Source organism: Lampetra planeri, chromosome 54 (genome assembly GCF_965212315.1).
Source record: "Lampetra planeri chromosome 54, kcLamPlan1.2.h2, whole genome shotgun sequence".
Taxonomy (NCBI): Eukaryota; Metazoa; Chordata; class Hyperoartia; order Petromyzontiformes; family Petromyzontidae; genus Lampetra; species Lampetra planeri.
Genome location: NC_136160.1, coordinates 5422302 through 5441565, shown reverse-complemented (window position 1 = coordinate 5441565; position 19264 = coordinate 5422302). Strand labels below are relative to the sequence as shown.

The 19264-nt window shown below is 48.4% G+C and overlaps 1 protein-coding gene across 1 annotated transcript in view; it reads left to right on the top strand.

The window, feature by feature from the left end:
• Positions 1–17561, top strand: part of PSKH1 (protein serine kinase H1) — a 52992-nt gene extending 35431 nt beyond the window's left edge. Inside the window, exon 3 of the mRNA XM_078617436.1 lies at positions 15141–17561. Within this exon, the coding sequence (XP_078473562.1) occupies positions 15141–15437 (297 nt within the window). The 3' untranslated portion in view covers positions 15438–17561. The remainder of the gene's footprint in view (positions 1–15140) is intronic.
• Positions 17562–19264: the final 1703 nt, after the last annotated feature.

The following is a 19264-nucleotide window of genomic DNA, read 5'->3' as shown; positions in this document are numbered from 1 at the left end:
GGTTAAAAAAATGACCTAAAGATTTGCACGGTCGTAAGCGCGCAAGCAAGCAAGCAAGCGAACTTAATATAAAGGATTTAAAAAAAAAACGTGTATTCATAATAACAATGCCTTGCACGCGATGTGACATCACCGCAACTGCGTTTATAAAATGCAGCAGCCTTGCTTTGCACCAGCAAGATTCAAAATCGTGGCCGTATTACTTCAGGTAGCAGCAGCAGCAGCAGAAGCAGCAGTCGGGTAATGAGATCACCGTACACAGGTTTCGTCCTTGGAAGGAATCATCATCGGCCACTACTGCCTTGCGACAGTCGCATTGTGTGAAATTTACGTTCCCTGTGACCAAAGAGGCGATAAATGTTTCCTCCTACAACATCAGAGTGCAGCGCCACGTTAAATACGCACTACAATGACAATAGTTTAAAGCGATTTTTTTTGGGGGGGGGGGGCAGAGCTTTGTGACGTCATATTTAAGGGGGGGGTCTGGCTTTTTGTGACGCCGTGTGACGATGGGGGGGGGGGGGGAGTTAAAAATCGTCCAAAATCGCGTGACGTCATTTATGGACGGCCCCCAACCGCCGAGCCAATCGCGGCTGAGATGAAGGGTTCGAGTCCTGGTTTTAAAAACCGTCCGTGGTCCAAATTCACCTCTCAAGTGTTGTGAAGCCGACGGTCTCGGCGCCGGTCGGCAATAAGTGCGGAATATAAATGTAAAAGGGTTCGTCTTTTTAATTCACTTAATTTGGCCGAATTCGAGCTCTTTAAGAACTAAAATATCGTACGGTCATATGACAGACACCATCATAGCGGTGTGTGGGCAAGGTAGGGGTGCACCTTTTGGGTGGTCACGATAATCACGGGCCTCTTGCGGCGTTTTATTGAAATCGATTATTCGAAGATCAATCAAGCAGCCGTTCGCAGAAGCACAGCTCTGCAATTGCTCCGCAAGAGATTTCCAAAGGGATCCGTTTTGATTTCACGGCATGAAGCCGATGCCAAGAGCGCAGCCGGGGAAGAGAATTCTGGAGGGATAGGGGCCGTCCATAAATGACGTCACGCGATTTTGGACAATTTTTTGACCCCCCCCCCCTCGTCACACGGCGACACAAAAAGTCAGACCCCCCACTCAAATATGACGTCACAAAGCTCTGCCCCCTCCCCCCCAAAACCATATTTCTATTTTGAAAATAAAACATGCTTCAAATCGCTTTAAACTAATGTCATTGTAGTGTGTATTTAATGTGGCGCTGCACTCTGATGTTGTAGGAGTGTTGTTACAAAAAATATATATATTTATTTAAAGTTGCGCATTTTGATGTGACGTCACATTTCTCAAACTCCCCCCCCCCTCCTCTCGTCACACATCGTCACAAAAATCTGACCCCCCCCCCCCCCCCCAGGTGCGTGACGTCATTTATGGACGGCCCCATAGGTGAACAACACCAAGATATTGTTTGTAGGTTTAAAAAAAAAAGGCTTAACAAAAATTCTTGGCATTTCACGAGAGGCATTATCCCTCACGTAAATCTCTGCCTGCGTCGTGGGTCGCACCTTTTGACATTCCCCGCGTTTGCCGTTCGCTCCGCGTGACCCAGAACTCACCACCGACCGCTGACGATGTTATAACTTCGGAAGGCGTTGATTTAGTCGCTTAAATAAACAGTTCCGGACGGGCTGTGGACAACTTGCACAGAATCTGGTGGCTGCATTCCTTCTCGTCTTTTGAGAAACGCTAAAAAAAAAAACAAATCCGAATATTTTCACGCCGGCTTTCTTGGGCAAGAGGTTATTGCCTCGTCGCCTTGCGAGTGGCCACGCCAACGGCGGCGCTCGAACGAACGCGTGCGCGTGCGTGTGTGCGTGTGTGTGTCTGCGTTGCCGTGGGAATGTTAAGATTTTTTTTAAGCTAAAGTTTATAAAACTCCTGCTAATCCTGAAAACATTGTCTTTGTTGTCATCTGGCGGGGGGGAGATGAACGGGAGTCGATCTCCTCTAAAAAAAAGAAAACGCGCGCGCACATGCCAAGGCTTCGTCGTGTCCAATTCGCGCAATACGTGCGGGTTATGAATTGTCCATAATAGAGTTTTTTTTTGGGATAGATCACGTAAATAAATAAATGTGTCGTTAAACCAGCCACTGCCCGACACAGCCAACTAGTAAGGGTTGTCACGTAAACAGAACGTGGCCAATTCGTCACTAGTACAGCACTAGCGTGTAGTGTATAGTAGTGTAGTGTATAGTGTAGTGTATAGTGTAGTGTATAGTGTATAGTATAGTAGTGTAGTGTATAGTGTAGTGTATAGTAGTGTAGTGTATACCTGCAGTCGGAATGCAAACAAAAAACATAACTCTGATCATGTATTGTGGTCAATGCAAACATGACTCCTCGTAAAAAAGGTGTCAGTTTTGTTGCCAGATAAAAGGGTAAAAAACCAATTATCATATTTTGTTCCTGGCAAATGAGGTTCCAATGGTGTAAATGCTTACCCGAGCTCTCATACTCTGATGGTGCATTGTCCTTGAGTTGTGCGCCTTTTGGCGTCATCTGGTCCAACACCATGTGAGACTAGGCTCTAAAGAAAGCTGTCTCGGGTGTGGACCAATCAATTTCAAGGACAGTGCATACATTATCAGAGTTGTGTTTTTTGTTTGCATTCCGACTGCAGGTATTGTGGTCAATGCAAACATGACTCCTCGTAAAAAAAGGTGTCAGTTTTGTTGCCAGATAGAAGGGTAAAAAACCAATTAACTCTAGCACTCTCGCACAAACCTTCTGCTCTCCCGTGCGACATCAAATCCAACGCTCGCTCCCAAACATCAAAACCAACGCTCACTCCCAAAGTAAAAAATAACGCTGGCTCTGAAACATCAAATCCAACGCTCGCTCCCAAACATCAAAACCAACGCTCGCTCTGAAATATCAAATCCAACGCTCACTCCCAAAGTTAAGACCAATGCTCGCTCTGAAACATCAAATCCAACGCTCGCTCCCAAAGTTAAAACCAATGCTCGCTCTAAAATATCAAATCCAACGCTCGCTCCCAAACATCAAAACCAACGCTCACTCCCAAAGTTAAAAATAACGCTCGCTCCCAAACATCAAAACCAACACTCGCTCTGAAACATCAAAACCAACACTCGCTCTGAAACGTTAAAATCAACGCTCGCTCTGAAACATCAAATCCAACGCTCGCTCCCAAACATCAAAACCAACGCTCACTCCCAAAGTAAAAAATAACGCTGGCTCTGAAACATCAAATCCAACGCTCGCTCCCAAACATCAAAACCAACGCTCGCTCTGAAATATCAAATCCAACGCTCACTCCCAAAGTTAAGACCAATGCTCGCTCTGAAACATCAAATCCAACGCTCGCTCCCAAACATCAAAACCAACGCTCGCTCTGAAATATCAAATCCAACGCTCGCTCTGAAACATCAAAACCAACACTCGCTCTGAAACGTTAAAATCAACGCTCGCTCTGAAACATCAAATCCAACACTCGCTCACAAACGTCAAAACCAACACTCGCTCTGAAACGTTAAATCAACGCTCACTTTGAAACATCAAAACCAACACTCGTTCTGAAATATCAAAACCAACGCTCGCTCACAAACGTCAAAACCAACGCTCGCTCTGGAACGACGCGGTGTGTGCATTTTTTTTTCTTCCCCCTTTGGCATTTTTTCTTTTTACATTTTTTGCTTTCGTGCTGTTTACACAAAGGATGTGGATGACGCAGGTAGACGCCACTTAAACTCCTTCGGCAAATGTCACTTCAATCCGTGTAACAAATAAAATAAACTGAAAACGCTTCTTCTGTCGAGGTTCAAAAATAGGCTCCAAAAAAATGTCCCTTCCAGCCCGGAGGGGAGAGGTGGGCTTCAGCTGCGGTCACGCACACCACCAATGCAAATTCTATGAAACCAAATCTTAAAACAAACGTATACAATCAGAACTCTCGTCGGTGTCTCCATATATTATTAGCACGGTTGGCTAAGTATGGTGCGAAAGAACTTCAACATACACACGTACATATATGTCAATGCAATTCTGTTTTAGCCTGTCTGTCAATCGACTTTCCAGACCAATTTTATCCAGCAACGGCATTTGTTTAAGAAAGTAGACTTGAAATCTCTCATTTACTTGATACAGCTATCGTGCTGTGACGGTTCCACCTGAAGACGGAAGCTTGTGTTGCCTCCGAAACGTCGTGATTTTTATTTTATTTTTATTTTACTTTTATTAATTTTAATTTTAATTTTTTACCTACGTGACTTTACCGGAAAAAAAACTAAGAATATTAATACTTGCAGTCACGAAAGCTTCAAATCTAGAAGTAGACTCTGGACTGGCTGTGACATTCTCGGTCTGGTTACACACAAGCTGTAGGATTACGAGAAGTACTTCGCCAAGAGCACTCCATCTAATCTACGATGGGCCCCTGATAAATGAAAGATCAATGTTGTACGTCATCGGCAGTCCCTCGGGGTTCGAGGATTTACGTCCGCGAGATTTGGCGGTGGCTCTTGAGATGGCCGAGGAATCCAATTCTGGATCCGCAGATCTTTGGGCATTGGGGGCACCACGCGGTTCCAGCTGGGTTGGCTTCCTTTTCCTTTCCAGATTTGAAGCTTTCGTGACTGCAAGGATTCATACTCTTAGTTCTTTTGGTAAAGTCACGTAGGTAAAAAATGAAATTAAAATGAATAAAAAATAAAAAACAATAAAATCACGACGTTTTGGAGGCAACACAAGCTTCCGTCTTCAGGTGAAACTGTCACAGCAAAATATCTGTGACAGCAAAATATACAGATATTTTGCTGTGACAGTTTCACCTGAAGACGGAAGCTTGTGTTGCCTCCGAAACGTCGTGATTTTTTTTATTTTTTTATTAATTTTAATGTCATTTTTTACCTATGTGACTTTACCGAAAGAACTAAGAGTATGCTTCCTTTTCCTTTCTTTCTTGGCGGCGATCTGCTTCGGCATCGAGACGTTGGGTCTCGAAGTGAGCCACGTTCTGGCGGCTATAAATGTCGATACACAACGTGGTAGAGCAGCGGCTTCGCGGGACCGCCAAGCACATGATACTATTAACCAGCCCTGTATCACACACACACACATCCACGCTGTCTACAATTTGTACAGCTCCCTGATGGCACGAGGAGCCTGACTAGGTCAGGTGGTGTAAAGGTGCAGCCCTGCAATTTCTTGCTGATGCCAATGCTGGCGGAACAAGAACGTCTCCACTAGAGGGGAGCTCTAGAGAGCCTCCAGAGAGCCCCTCTGGAGGGTACCACAGGTGGCGAGATGTTAACGACCTCGCCTGGTATGCAGGAGGTCGTGGGTTCGATCCTGACCCTGACGCCTGCTATATAATTTGAGTTTGCGTGTCTCTCTCTCCCTGTGGCGAGATGTTAACGACCTCGCCTGGTATGCAGGAGGTCGTGGGTCCGATCCTGACCCTGACGCCTGCTATATAATTTGAGTTTGCGTGTCTCTCTCTCCCTGTGGTGAGATTTAAACGACCTCGCCTGGTATACAGGAAGTCGTGGGTTCGATCCTGACCCTGATGCCTGCTATATAATTTGAGTTTGCGTGTCTCTCTCTCCCCGTGGTGAGATGTAAACTACCTCGCCTGGTATGCAGGAGGTCGTGGGTCCGATCCTGACCCTGACGCCTGCTATATAATTTGAGTTTGCGTGTCTCTCTCTCCCCGTGGTGAGATGTAAACTACCTCGCTTGGTATACAGGTGGTCGGTTCGATCCTGACCCTGACGCCTGCTGCTGTGTATTTGGAGTGTGTCTGTTCTCGCCGTGGTCACGTGGACTTTCCTCCGGGTCCTCCAGTTTCCCCTCCACATTTAGAATCAACGTCACGTGTTCAGAGTATTCGCTTGCTATAAATGTCCACACGGGAAGCCACCCCGTTGGGCCATCATTTGTGATAGCCCAGGTCGTTTCTGAAAAAAGATCTATAAATAGTTCCGTGGGTCTGTCCTGGTGAAATAAAAATAGTTCAGCTTTAGAATATATTTTGGCCTATTCCATTACGCTTGCCGGACGTCATGGAAGAAGTGGACGCGAGTCGCCCACGTCGCTTTGGCCCGCGCAATGCGGCGGAAAGTGGAGAAGAAAACCAAACGAGAAAAGACGTTAGTTTACACATTTTCAAAAATATCCCAGCGGCGAGCGCGCGAACAATGCCTTTTCTTCTTTTTTGAGCCGCGGATAATTGCCGCCGTTGGTGGAAGGCGCTGTGGGCTCACGGCCCCGAAACAAAATAACTTCCAAATGCCATTTTAGCCTCTGCTGACGCAAAACCGTCGGCGAGGCATGTCAAGTATTGGCTTACTTCAACCCCCCTCCCCCATCCCACCCCGAGGCTCTCTCTCTCCTCTTGAGGTTCACACCTGAGCTTTGTCTGCCTTACCTGCACGCATTCTCTGCTCTCGCATCTACGCACGCACGAACGCATGCCTGTCATTGGCCGGTTTGTGCTTTGGAGCAAAAATAAATAATGAACGTTTTTTAGAAGAAGAAGCAAAAAAAATCCTCAAAGGCAATGACGCGACGCGTCACGTTTACGAGGTGCACCTTTAAGTCTCGATTGAAAACGCATTTCTTTAGAGCTGCTTGTTGTTGTCGCCCTTCTTCCCGCGCACCTCCGATTAGCACGGTTGGCCACGTACGGTGCGAAAGAAGTTCAACGTACATACGTGCGTACCACACTTGCGGACCTGCCGATCGACTAACTACGCTGTCTGCACTTGTTTATATTGCCGGGCGGACAGAGAGATTGCACGCACCGGAGGGTGACCTCTACGTCGCAAGTCCACCGTGGCTGACCTGTAAATCCAGACCGTGGCCGATGGACCAACCGGCGAATTTCAGACGTGACGTTGAATGACGTCGGCGTGAAACCACACGCAGCTCCCCCCCCCCCCCGAGGCAGTCGACTGCCCACGTGCGTGGCTTCTTTGGCCCGGGTTTTTACGTCAGCGAAATGAATTCGGGGTGTGAGCGCATTTCTCGCCGCCGCCGTTTATACTTCAATAACGTTTACACCGGGTTAATTATAGGCACCGTACATTAAACGCGTGCGGGCGTGTGTGTGCGTACGTGCATACTAAAACGTTAAAAGGTTCAATCTTGTCTCGTCATCGGTATGTACTGTCGCGCAAGCGGGCATTGCGGGCGTTATTTTTGGAGAAAATGTTAAAGTAGCAGCGTTCCCACGTGCACGAACAAGAAAGTTTTCAATCAGCGCCGCGTATGGACACTGATAAACAATAATGGAGCAAAAAGCTGAATGAGCACGTTTGTGGATTACACTTCCGATGAGCGCGGTTGGATACGCACGGTGCGAAATAATGATCAACATACAAACATACACTTTCTTTCTTGTTTGCGGCAATAGGTTCAGCAGCTAAATGGCAATGCCGAGGTCTGCTGGCCACAACGTGAGGGCTTCAGGAGAGGGAGATTGTGTAGGCCACGTTCCTCCGTTGAAGGAGCGTCGTCTATGATGGCTTCACTCCGTGGGCCATAGTCTGGGTTGCTTGGCCACAATCGCACTGGTGTGGCTTGACTTTCATTCATCTCTGTGTCTCTATGGATCACGATGGGTTTACTATACGGTCAAAAGTCTGTGTTGCATGGACACAATCGCACTGGTGTGGCTTGACTTTCATTCATCTCTGTGTGTCTCTATGGATCACGATGGGTTTACTATACGGTCAAAAGTCTGTGTTGCATGGACACAATCGCACTGGTGTGGCTTGACTTTCATTCATCTCTGTGTGTCTCTATGGATCACGATGGGTTTACTATACGGTCAAAAGTCTGTGTTGCATGGACACAATCGCACTGGTGTGGCTTGACTTTCATTCATCTCTGTGTGTCTCTATGGATCACGATGGGTTTACTATACGGTGGCGCATCTTTAATTTCCCATTCATGAAGGAAACGTTGTGCATCTGCCTGCCTGTTGATGGTTCCACCGGTGTTGGCTTCGAGGAGGAATATCGAAGGCACGAGGTGTGACGGGAGTTACACTGAACCAAAGGACGACAAACGCATCAGATCACCAAAACAAATGGCAATCAGAGACATCGCACTGACCGTTGAGAACAAGAGGGCTCAGGCAAGACGCATTGCTCGAAGGGATGGAGCCATGTGAGAGATGGTGCCTGACCGCTGTGAAGGTGGAGTGATGAAAGCAGGTTAAAATTCGGGAAATCACGTCGCTTTTTGGACAGAGAGAGAGGCGCGGCGACTGATTGGATTTTCTGTCACACTTTACATTGCGGGTGCTGAGAAACCGGACACGTTTTCAGTCGACAAAGGCGCAGTTTTGAATTGACGTATGAGCGGCCTTATACGAGTAGACACCGAGTCTGGTAACATCAAGGCGAGACTTGAGAGCCTGTGACATGTCCATGGATACATACGTTACGTTATTGTATCGGGGGTTAGTCGCAATGGTGCAGTGGTTTGTGCAGTGCGCCGTGAACCCAGTGACCTGAATTTCATTCCCTGCCACGGCAGACTTCAGAGGAGTACGATAGCTGAACCGGTCCTGGGCTGTACCACCACCAAACCGACCTGACCAGCGTCGCCTTCTTGTGCATGACGGGAACAACTTGTAATGCCATGTCTAGGTTTGGTGATCCACTCAGTGGCTTCCTGACATGCTCAGTGTGGAACTAAAAACTATTTATTATTTTATCAGAAGTGACCTGGCTATTACAAATGATAGCTCATTCAAGTGGCTTATCATGTGGAAATGTATAGCAGCCAAATACTCTAAACGCACGTTGATTTTGACCCGGAGAAATATCCATGTGTCTACATGGAGAGAGAGAGACACGCAAACTCCAAATATACATCAGGCATCAGGGTCGAGATCGAACCCACGTCCTCCTGCATACCAGGCGAGGTAGTTAACATCTCCTAGCCACCGTGATGATGATGAGAGAGAGAGACACGCAAACTCCAAATATACAGCAGCAGGCGTCAGGGTCGGGATCGAACCCACGTCCTCCTGTACACCAGGCGAGGTAGTCAACATCTCCCAGCCATCGTGATGATGATGGTGAGAGAGAGAGACACGCAAACTCCAAATATACAGCAGCAGGCGTCAGGGTCGGGATCGAACCCACGTCCTCCTGCATACCAGGCGAGGTAGTTAACATCTCCTCGCCACCGTGGCGCCCCACGACTGTAAGCAGGGCCTCCCGCAATAAATCTTAGTGGTTAGGTTGATGCGATATGTTCCAGCCTAGTGAAGTATGGTCAAAGACCCCCCCCCCCCTCCCCATGTGTGACATGCCACTGGGAAGTATCCACCCAGGAGTGGACCGACAAGCAGGGCTGGAAACAAGCAGAGGGAATTATGACATAGAAAGCCGTCGATCAAACCTCGTCAGATCTCCGAAGCTAAGCAGGCTTTGATCCTGGATGTTTGCTTGGATGGGCGACGACCATGCATTAAACAGGTGTTGAGTAGGCTGCAACAGGGCTGCGTGGTTGGCAATATAAAATGTTGTCCATAATATATATAAAAAATATGTTGCCCATAAAATGTTGTACTGTACTATAACCAGAGGTGGGACAAAGTCATTGTTATGCAAGTCACAAGTAAGTCTCAAGTCTTTGCTCTCGAGTCCCGAGTCAAGTCGAGTCAAAGATGAGGCAAGTCCAAGTCGAGTCTGAAGTCATCAAAATCATGACTCGAGTCTGACTCGAGTCCAAGTCGCATGACTCGAGTCCACACCTCTGACTATAACCCCATGGAAATGACCTTCGCCTTCACCAACCCGCTCCGGCCAGCTTGGTGAAGTTCGATCAGTGACCCACGTGACCCCCCCCCCACTCCACAATGCGCAGGGCATGGCAATGCCCCCGTCTAGCAGCGGAGCCACAAAAGAGCAGCGCACTTGCGTCCTACAGAATGGCCGCACCAAAAATCTGTTTTTAGATTTTCAAAAGCGGACAAGAAAGGCGGAAGGCGGGGGGGAGGTGAAAAATGCAACGCCGCCGAGGTCTTTTAAAGATCTTTTTAAGATCTTGACCGGCCGACGCCGAACCAGATGGCTATACAAGCTCCCATCGTTTGAGGAAACCAGGTTGTTAAAACAACGACGCCAGCAAGAAAGCAAGCAAGCAAGCTCAGCCCGGTAACGCTTGGCCCACTTGTTTACGTTCAAAAAGGCAACCGTCCGAGACGTAAACCGCCGTTGTACCTTCTGTGCTGTGCGCAAGTGACACGATCTGAACGCGCTGCTGTTGACCCGCTGCTATAAACGTTTCCTCGAAGTTCTGAGAATGATGAAAGCAAAACCACGGCAAGCTGGGTGAACACAGGATGGCTTGCAGCCAGGGGGCATTTGGATTTTAACTAAAACTAAACTACGAAGCTATTTGTTATTTTACCAGGCAAGGCCACACTGAGCTATCTAGTTTTTTTTTATTCAGCGGCCTGGCTATCGCAAATGATAGCTCAACGAAGTGGCGTTATCATCGCGTGGAAATTCACATCGTCCAAATACTCCGAAACGCCTCTTGCTGATTCTCAACGCGGAGGGAAAAACCGAAGGACCCAGAGAAAATAAAATCAGGGTCGAAACCGCGACCTCCTGCATACCAGGCGAGGTAGTTCACATCTCGCCCCCCCCCCCCCAAATATATATCCTGCTTAGTTTCGGAATGTTTCAGATTTTTGGCATTTAAATGAAAAATCCAAAACTTACTCCTAGATGATATATCTTATCTTATCTACACAGTATATCCCAAGTCGCTATTCAGCGATTATAACATTGTACATAAGATGAAAGTGTTTGAGATAATAAAGAGTGGGATTGTCGTTATTAAAAGTTGTGGTGGTGTAGTTATGGTGACAGGCAAACAGGCGGGAGTGGTTTAGGAGGGGTTTGGGTAGTGGTAGGGGTTGGGGTGGGGGTTGGGGTAGTGGTAGGGGTTGGGGTAGTGATGGGGGTTGGGGTGGTGATAGGGGTTGGGGTAGTGATAGGGGTTGGGGTAGTGGTAGGGGGTTGAGGTAGTGGTAGGGGGTTGAGGTGGTGATAGGGGTTGGGGTAGTGATGGGGGTTGGGGTAGTGATGGGGGTTGAGGTGGTGATAGGGGTTGGGGTAGTGATAGGGGTTGGGGTAGTGGTAGGGGGTTGAGGTAGTGGTAGGGGGTTGAGGTGGTGATAGGGGTTGGGGTAGTGATGGGGGTTGGGGTAGTGATGGGGGTTGAGGTGGTGATAGGGGTTGGGGTAGTGATAGGGGTTGGGGTAGTGGTAGGGGGTTGAGGTAGTGGTAGGGGGTTGAGGTGGTGATAGGGGTTGGGGTAGTGATGGGGGTTGGGGTAGTGATGGGGGTTGAGGTGGTGATAGGGGTTGGGGTAGTGATAGGGGTTGGGGTAGTGGTAGGGGTTGGGGTGGGGGTTGGGGTAGTGATGGGGGTTGTGGTAGTGATGGGGGTTGGGGTGGTGATAGGGGTTGGGGTAGTGATAGGGGTTGGGGTAGTGGTAGGGGGTTGAGGTAGTGGTAGGGGGTTGAGGTGGTGATAGGGGTTGGGGTAGTGATAGGGGTTGGGGTAGTGGTAGGGGTTGGGGTGGGGGTTGGGGTAGTGATGGGGGTTGGGGTAGTGATGGGGGTTGGGGTGGTGATAGGGGTTGGGGTAGTGATAGGGGTTGGGGTAGTGGTAGGGGGTTGAGGTAGTGGTAGGGGGTTGAGGTTGTGATAGGGGTTGGGGTAGTGATAGGGGTTGGGGTAGTGGTAGGGGTTGGGGTGGGGGTTGGGGTAGTGATGGGGGTTGGGGTAGTGATGGGGGTTGGGGTGGTGATAGGGGTTGGGGTAGTGATAGGGGTTGGGGTAGTGGTAGGGGGTTGAGGTAGTGGTAGGGGGTTGAGGTGGTGATAGGGGTTGGGGTAGTGATAGGGGTTGGGGTAGTGGTAGGGGTTGGGGTGGGGGTTGGGGTAGTGATGGGGGTTGGGGTAGTAATGGGGGTTGGGGTGGTGATAGGGGTTGGGGTAGTGATAGGGGTTGGGGTAGTGGTAGGGGGTTGAGGTAGTGGTAGGGGGTTGAGGTAGTGGTAAGGGGTTGAGGTGGTGATAGGGGTTGGGGTCGTGATAGGGGCTGGGGTAGTGATAGGGGTTGTCATAGAGGTTGGGGTGGTGATAGGGGTTGGGGTAGTGGTAGGGGTAGTGAACGGGGTTGGGGTAGTGATAGGGGTTGGGGTGGTGATAGGGGTTGGGGTAGTGATAGGGTTTGGGGTGGTGATAGAGGTTGGGGTGGTTGTAGCTGGGGGCAGAAGCAGGGAGTAGCAGCAGCATGGCCTATGGAGAAGAGATGGGCTTTAAAGGGAAGAACTACATTTTTGAATGAATGTTGTTTCATTATTTCAGATTGATCCGAAGTAAGACGGGCAGGCGAAATTACGTCATTATACTGTCAGTTGCGCCCATTTCCTGTCAAAAGTCGCGTCACTCGGCATCATCGGGCACGATGACGCCACTTTTGTGAGCACGAAGACACGCTAAACTACGTCCCTTAAAATATCCGATAAAAAATATCCTAAATCGTCATAAAAACACTCAAATTATGGAACTCGTCCCCCGTAACGGTTACAACGCAATAACTCGTTTGCATCGTGATGCATGCTCCGGGCAATGTAATTATTATAATTAAAGCTGTCGCATCGCCCTGTGCGTTACACTGCCATTCACGTGCAATTGAATTGACTTTCATGAATCTTCACAACGCTTGTGTCACACGTTAATACGAGAACCGAAACAAGCAAGGCGCTGGAACGACAATGGAACTTTTGGCACGAAGGAATTGGGTGGTGGTGTTGTTGTTGGTGGTGGTGTTGGTGGTGGTGTTGGTGGTGGTGTGGGTGGTGTTGGTGGTGTTGGTGGTGGTGTTGTTGGTGGTGTTGGTGGTGTTGGTGGTGGTGTTTGTGGTGGTGTTTGTGGTGTTGGTGATTTTGGTGGTGGTGTTGGTGGTGGTGTTGGCGGTGTGGGTGGTGTTGGTGGTGGTGTTGGTAGTGTTGGTGTTTGTGGTGTTGGTGTTGGTGGTGGTGTGGGTGGTGGTGTTGGTGGTGGTGTTGGTGGTGGTGTTGGTGGTGTTGGTGGTGGTGTTGGCGGTGTGGGTGGTGTTGGTGGTGTTGGTGTTGTTGGTGGTGTTGGTGGTGAAACAGTGAAGGGAAATAAATGAATGCGTAAAGAGAGGGCCCCCTAAAACCATGACAGTCCCAGGCCCACATCGAACTTATCCCTGGTTCTCGACACCAGTGCGTCTTCTTGACCTGGGGTGCACGCTGTACCCCCAGTGGGTGTGAGATGCCTTTTCTGGGTGGTGCGAGCCATTTGACAGATTTTTTTTAGGAGGTAAATCATCGAAAACACAAATTGAGCACGGGCGCGTGAGTAACAACTTACTTTGTTTCATCAAACCCCTTTGTATCTATTCACGTTGTACAATTTCTTCGTAACGACTGAGAAACAACGGGCTGCACGGCTGCAGTAAATGCTAAGAACCGCTGCTCTGCACGCTGCGTCTCCCTGTACAGGTATCCATCGATTTCACGAAAGGGATGCGTTGTATCAAAAAGAGACGCGTGAAACGACATTTCGTAAAATCTCATTAATTTTAAGAGAAAAAAAGTTCACGATATAGAAATTCTAATGAACGCAAATATGAAAACTATTGAATAATAATTTTAATTTAAAGCAAAAAAAAAAGAATTCGCCTTTCCGGGGAATTCACCAAAAAGATGTGCAGGTTGGAGTGAGCGGTAAGGTGATGTGGAGGCGTTGCTGGTGCACTTCAAGGGGGTCCCGTGACACCATCGCGGACGGACGCCGCGGACACTGCTGCGTGGCTTCTTCTCGTCCGACAATCTCGCGGCGCGTGGCCGTGGTCGGAATTTCGCGCACGCGGGAAATTCGATTTCTATTCTTAGGTTTTTTCGGTAAAGTCACGTAGGTAAAAAATTAAAATTAATAAAAGTAAAATTAAAATAAATAAAAAATAAAAATCACGACGTTTCCGAGGCAAACGTCGTGATTTTTATTTTTATTTTACTTTTATTAATTTTAATTTTTTTACCTACGTGACTTTACCGAAAAAAACCTAAGAATGTGAATCATTGCAGTCACGAAAGCTTCAAATCTAGAAATTCGATTTCGTTCATCGAAAAACGCCCCCGTTGATCTGTCGATTGCGTTCGTCAAATCGATGGATGCCTCCATAATGCAGGTTTTTTTTGCGTTAGATCGACTTTGGCCATACGTCGGCTTTTTCTACTTACATAAAAATGCCGCTGCTTGGAGCCGCTGGTGCCCACGACCTTCGCAGGCGGCAGCGACGATTTAATTCGAAAGCAAAATTTTTGTTTTTGTTTTTTGAACGTGCGGACACGAAAATGGCTTTCCAACCTCTAGAAACGTTTGCACGGCTCGGCTTCGAATGTAAAAAAAATACAAAAATCCAAGTTTCTGCAGGCGTCGCTTAGAGCACCGAATCTAGTTTTGAGTGTGCTATATTTTGGAAACAAACGCGCATGTATAGAAAAATAATAATACATTACAGACCGCCATCAATCCTTTGATGAATCTTTTTCCTCTCACACGAGGTTTAAAGCAGGTGTGCATTAGATCCATCTGTCTGTCTATGATAGCGGAGGGGATGGGGGTGGAAGTGCACCTGGCCTGGCACAGGCGCCGTGGTGATCTCACCGTCACTTAGCGGCGAATGGTGGGTATTGGTATTGGGGGGAGGGGGGGCATAACTGTCGTAGAGATGAACCAATATCAGAAAAACCGTGGTATAAAAATGCGTAGTCATTAGGGGGGCTAACCCTACAGGAAACCGGCCACATTGATTAAATGACCGCCCACATTCATCATCCACAGCCGCCTATCGGAGTCCCCTTTGCTTCATCGCAGCCCTCGGCTGACACTGCTCCCAGAACACCCGGTTGCAAGCGTCGCCGCCGCTGCCGTCGCCGTGACGAACCGAGCATTTCCGAGGACAAGCGCGCGCCCGTCGGGATATTGCTGCGTCCCTCGCCCTTGCGCCGCTGATTTCTATTCCTTACCCCCTCCTCCGCCCGCCGTCTCTGCAAGCAGCCGTGGCCGAGCGTGTCGAACCTGGCCAAGGACTTCATCGACCAGCTGCTGAGCGTGGAGCCGACGAAGCGGCTGAGCGCGGTGCAGGCGCTGCGACACCCGTGGGTGGTGACGATGGCGGCCGACTCGTCGGCCAAGGACCTGCACCGCTCCATCTCGCAGAACCTCATCAAGCGCGCGTCCTCGCGCCAGAGCAACAAGTCGGTTCACTCCACGCGCTCCGCCAAGTCGGCCCGCGCCCGCCGAGCTCGCGAGCGCGAGATCCGCCAGCTCAACCTGCGCTACCTCGAGCAGTGAGCGGCGCACGCGGAAGGAGGTGAAGGAGGCACGGGCAGCAGCAGCAGCTAGGGAGGCGGTGGCGGTGAAAGCAGCTTGAAGCTCAAAGCTGAAGCAGCAGGCAGCAGCAGGAGTGGCAGCACCAGCAGCAGCAGTGAACAGAGAAGTGGGAGGAGCAACAGCATTAGCGGCGGAAGCTGGAGTAGCAGCAGGCAGCAGCAGGAGTGGCAGCACCAGCAGCAGCAGCAGTGAACAGAGAAGTGGGAGGAGCAACAGGATTAGCGGCGGAAGCTGGAGTAGCAGCAGGCAGCAGCAGGAGTAGCATCTGTAGAAGCCACAGTAGCAGCAGCACCAGCATCATCGTCATCAGATGGGCAGTAGCGCCAGCAGCAGCACCAACTGGAGGGCAGTGGTAACAGCAGTAGCAGCTTAACCAGAGCGCAGAGTCTGAATTCCAAGTGACCCCTGACCCACAAAGTGGCTACTGCACTCTTGCCCTCTGGAAGCGCAAAGAAGTCGCTGCTGTCAAACCGCTGAGTGGCGAGCTTGTGGTGAAGGTGGCAGCACGTCGGGAGGTTGCCGCTGCTATTAGGGCGACAGCTTTAGGAGCGAGGCTGAGAGGACATTCGCACGGACAACAGGCCAATGGAGGCCCAGTGGAGAACTTGCAACGTTTCAATCCATCATTGTGTATTTACGGTTGTTTTGATAAATGGCGATACGATAAAAATGAGAAATATATCCTTGCACCTGCATTCATACCTGCTGAGGCACTTTTCCATTTGTCCTGAAATGAACAACAATGACTGAGCACAGAGGCTCGCGACCGAGGTAAATCTGGCCGGGTGGATGACACAGGGAGAAGTGGAGGGGGCCGGGGGGTTGGTGGTGGTGGTGGTGGTGGCGGCAGCATTGGTTGATGGAGATTGACGGTACTGTAGCAAAAAAAAAACCATGCTGGCGTCATTTTTATCGCGACGATCGGGCCACAGAACCTGCTGCAGAGTCGTCAAGACAAACAGTCCCTTGTAATGTAGACCTGGGTTAAATTACCGACGATGATAAGATCCGTCCAATGAAACTGGTTCAAACACTCGCGATAAATGCATCGAATTGTGTACGTAAAAATAATATGTCTGGCATTGACAACACGATAGATCTCATAGATTCATAGCCACTTTAGATTCTACGTACGCCACAATCGCCAAGCGAGAGCTCGGTGAATCAAGTATTTTTTCTTACCTTCTGAAACTGTTACGGTGCATGTAGTGGTTTAACACGTAGGCTTTCGCGACCAATATTATTCATAATCAACGTTTTTGGGTTAGATCGCGTTATTTATAAATGTGTCGTAACCCTCCACCACCCGACATGGCCAATCAGCAAAAAAAGTGTCACGTTGACAAAAGACAAAATAGTTCACTGCTTTAGCCCACCGGTGTGTTGAAGCGTGAAACCCCAACATTTACAATTTTTTTAGTACGATGTTTCGCTGGTAATTGCATCCAGCATCATCGGGCAATTCGCCAGAATGGTGAGGCTCTGCTCTTGATCCCGGTCACTGCTAAAGCAGTGAACTATTTTGTCTTTTGTCAACGTGACACTTTTTTTGCTGATTGACCGTGTCGGGTGATGGAGGGTTACAACACATTTATAAATAACGCGATCTAACCCAAAAAAGTTGATCATGTAGTGGTTATGAATCTATAGAATCTGCAATAGTACAAAAGCCATGAACATAAATCATTCACCAACCCACACGAGCCTTCGAATCGATTTTAATTGCCGGTTCATTGTTTCACCTGTAGTGGAGCAGACTCATGCCGCCATGGATTCTTGACGCACGTGCGATGGGGAAAAAAAAACCAAGATACTCAATTTTAGAATTGAATTCTGATGCAAATATGGTATTGTGGGCATCGGATACAATAATCCCGATCCACTTCATGCACGTAGGCCAAGGGGTGGAGAAGCTTAACAAGGCCCGTGGAACAAACGTGACCTGTCCACGTCATTTTATACGGCCCACAGTCACACGCAGCCAAGCAATTCGGAAAAGCGCCTGCAAATTTGTATTTTTTTATATTTATCCACAACAGCATCTTTCGACCGCAACACAAGCAATCATCATCAGGTGTGAAATCCACAGCAATATATCTTCTTGATGATGAAAATTTTGATGATGAAAATTTATTGCTGTGGATTTCACACCTGATGACGATTGCTTGTGTTGCGGTCGAAACGTCGTGGGAATTTGATTGTTTAATATTTTTCATATTTTATTATTTCCCTTCAACGTGACTTTACCGAAAGAACCAAGAATATGAACACCACTCGTTTCAAATGGGGTTCACATCATTCACCGTCACTGGCCACTGAGTGGGAATTGAAACCATTGATGTAATGCCACCTCAGTTCGGCAGAGACGAGTGAATCATCAAGTGTGGGTTACGTGGATCAAATCGCGCCTGCGTGGATTTCTGTTGATCTTAAGTTGCTTTCAGGAGCGTGCAAAGAAACGTCTCAAGATGTCGAACTCATTTGCCTCCCCGCCCCCCCCCCCACAATTGTAAGGAAAAGTGCGAAACAATCTCATAATTTAATTGTATCACCAGTAACCATGCCAACAAGAAATGAGGGTCAACGTGCAATTATTATTACATTGCAATCGAGGGTGCGCATGAGGTTCCATCAAAAGAGTGGACACTGTTTGGTATTCGTTACCTTGGTAAGCATAGTGTGCACGGTGCTGTGTACACTCTCTAAGGTGTGTATACTGCTGTGTATGTAAGTGTCGACATTATACAACAATGTGCGTGGGGAAAGAAACCACTAACCAGTGTTGTCATCAGTAAAGTCACGTAGGAAAAAAAAGAAATCAAGTCGTGATTACTGTACAGTAATTTTGCTGTGACGGTTCCAGCTGAAGACGGAGGCTTGTGTTGCCTCCGAAACGTCGTGATTTAATTTACTTTCTTTTGCTTACGTGACTTTACCGAAAAAACCAAAGAGTATGGACCCTTGCAGTCATATTAGCGGACCATAAAAGTGTTACATTAGTCATTGTCACCGCGCACTAATGAGCATTGCTTGGTGACTACTTCTATTGGCAGTCCCTGGTCGAAATTCCACATTCACATGACGGTGCACGGCGCGTCTGCAGGACATCTACTTGTGAATTCTCATAATGTGGTATCGATTTGATCGTTCTCGGCGAAAGTGATGCGGCAGGTTGAGCCCCGAGCAGGATTGGAACTTTCAACTTTCCCACTGTGTTACAGCGCCACCCAGCCGGGCGAAAGAATTGTCGGCATTGTGACACAGAGAGGTCACAGAGATGTCGTGACAAAAAAAAAACACCGCAAGTGAGCCCAGCCCCTTATCGACACCGATGGGTGCGGCAACACTTCTACGGCCAGACGAGAGCCCTTGAGCAAGTCCGGCGACGCTTGTTCGTGTATACATCTCAATCTATCTACGGCTATTTTGTGAATCCAATGCTGGACGAGGCCAGTGCCGGATTAAGCTAGTGCGGGGCCTGTAGCGTATGTTATTAAAGGGGCCCTAAATATAAAAAAACACGTACATATTAAAACACATACATTTTTTAACTTGCACAGTAAAGTAATTGTATTTTTTTCATTTGCTATACAGCCAGATGATACGAACAAATCGCTAACCTTAAACACCCAGTCGTTCGTAAAAGTTGGAAGGTGGTATAGTACTATAGTAATAGAGCAAGTGCAGAATCACCGAACCAGAATTGATAGTTTGAAAGCATTTAGCGCGGGGCCTTTGAAAGTGCGGGGCCCGTAGCATTTGCTACATTTGCTACTAGGATAACCCGG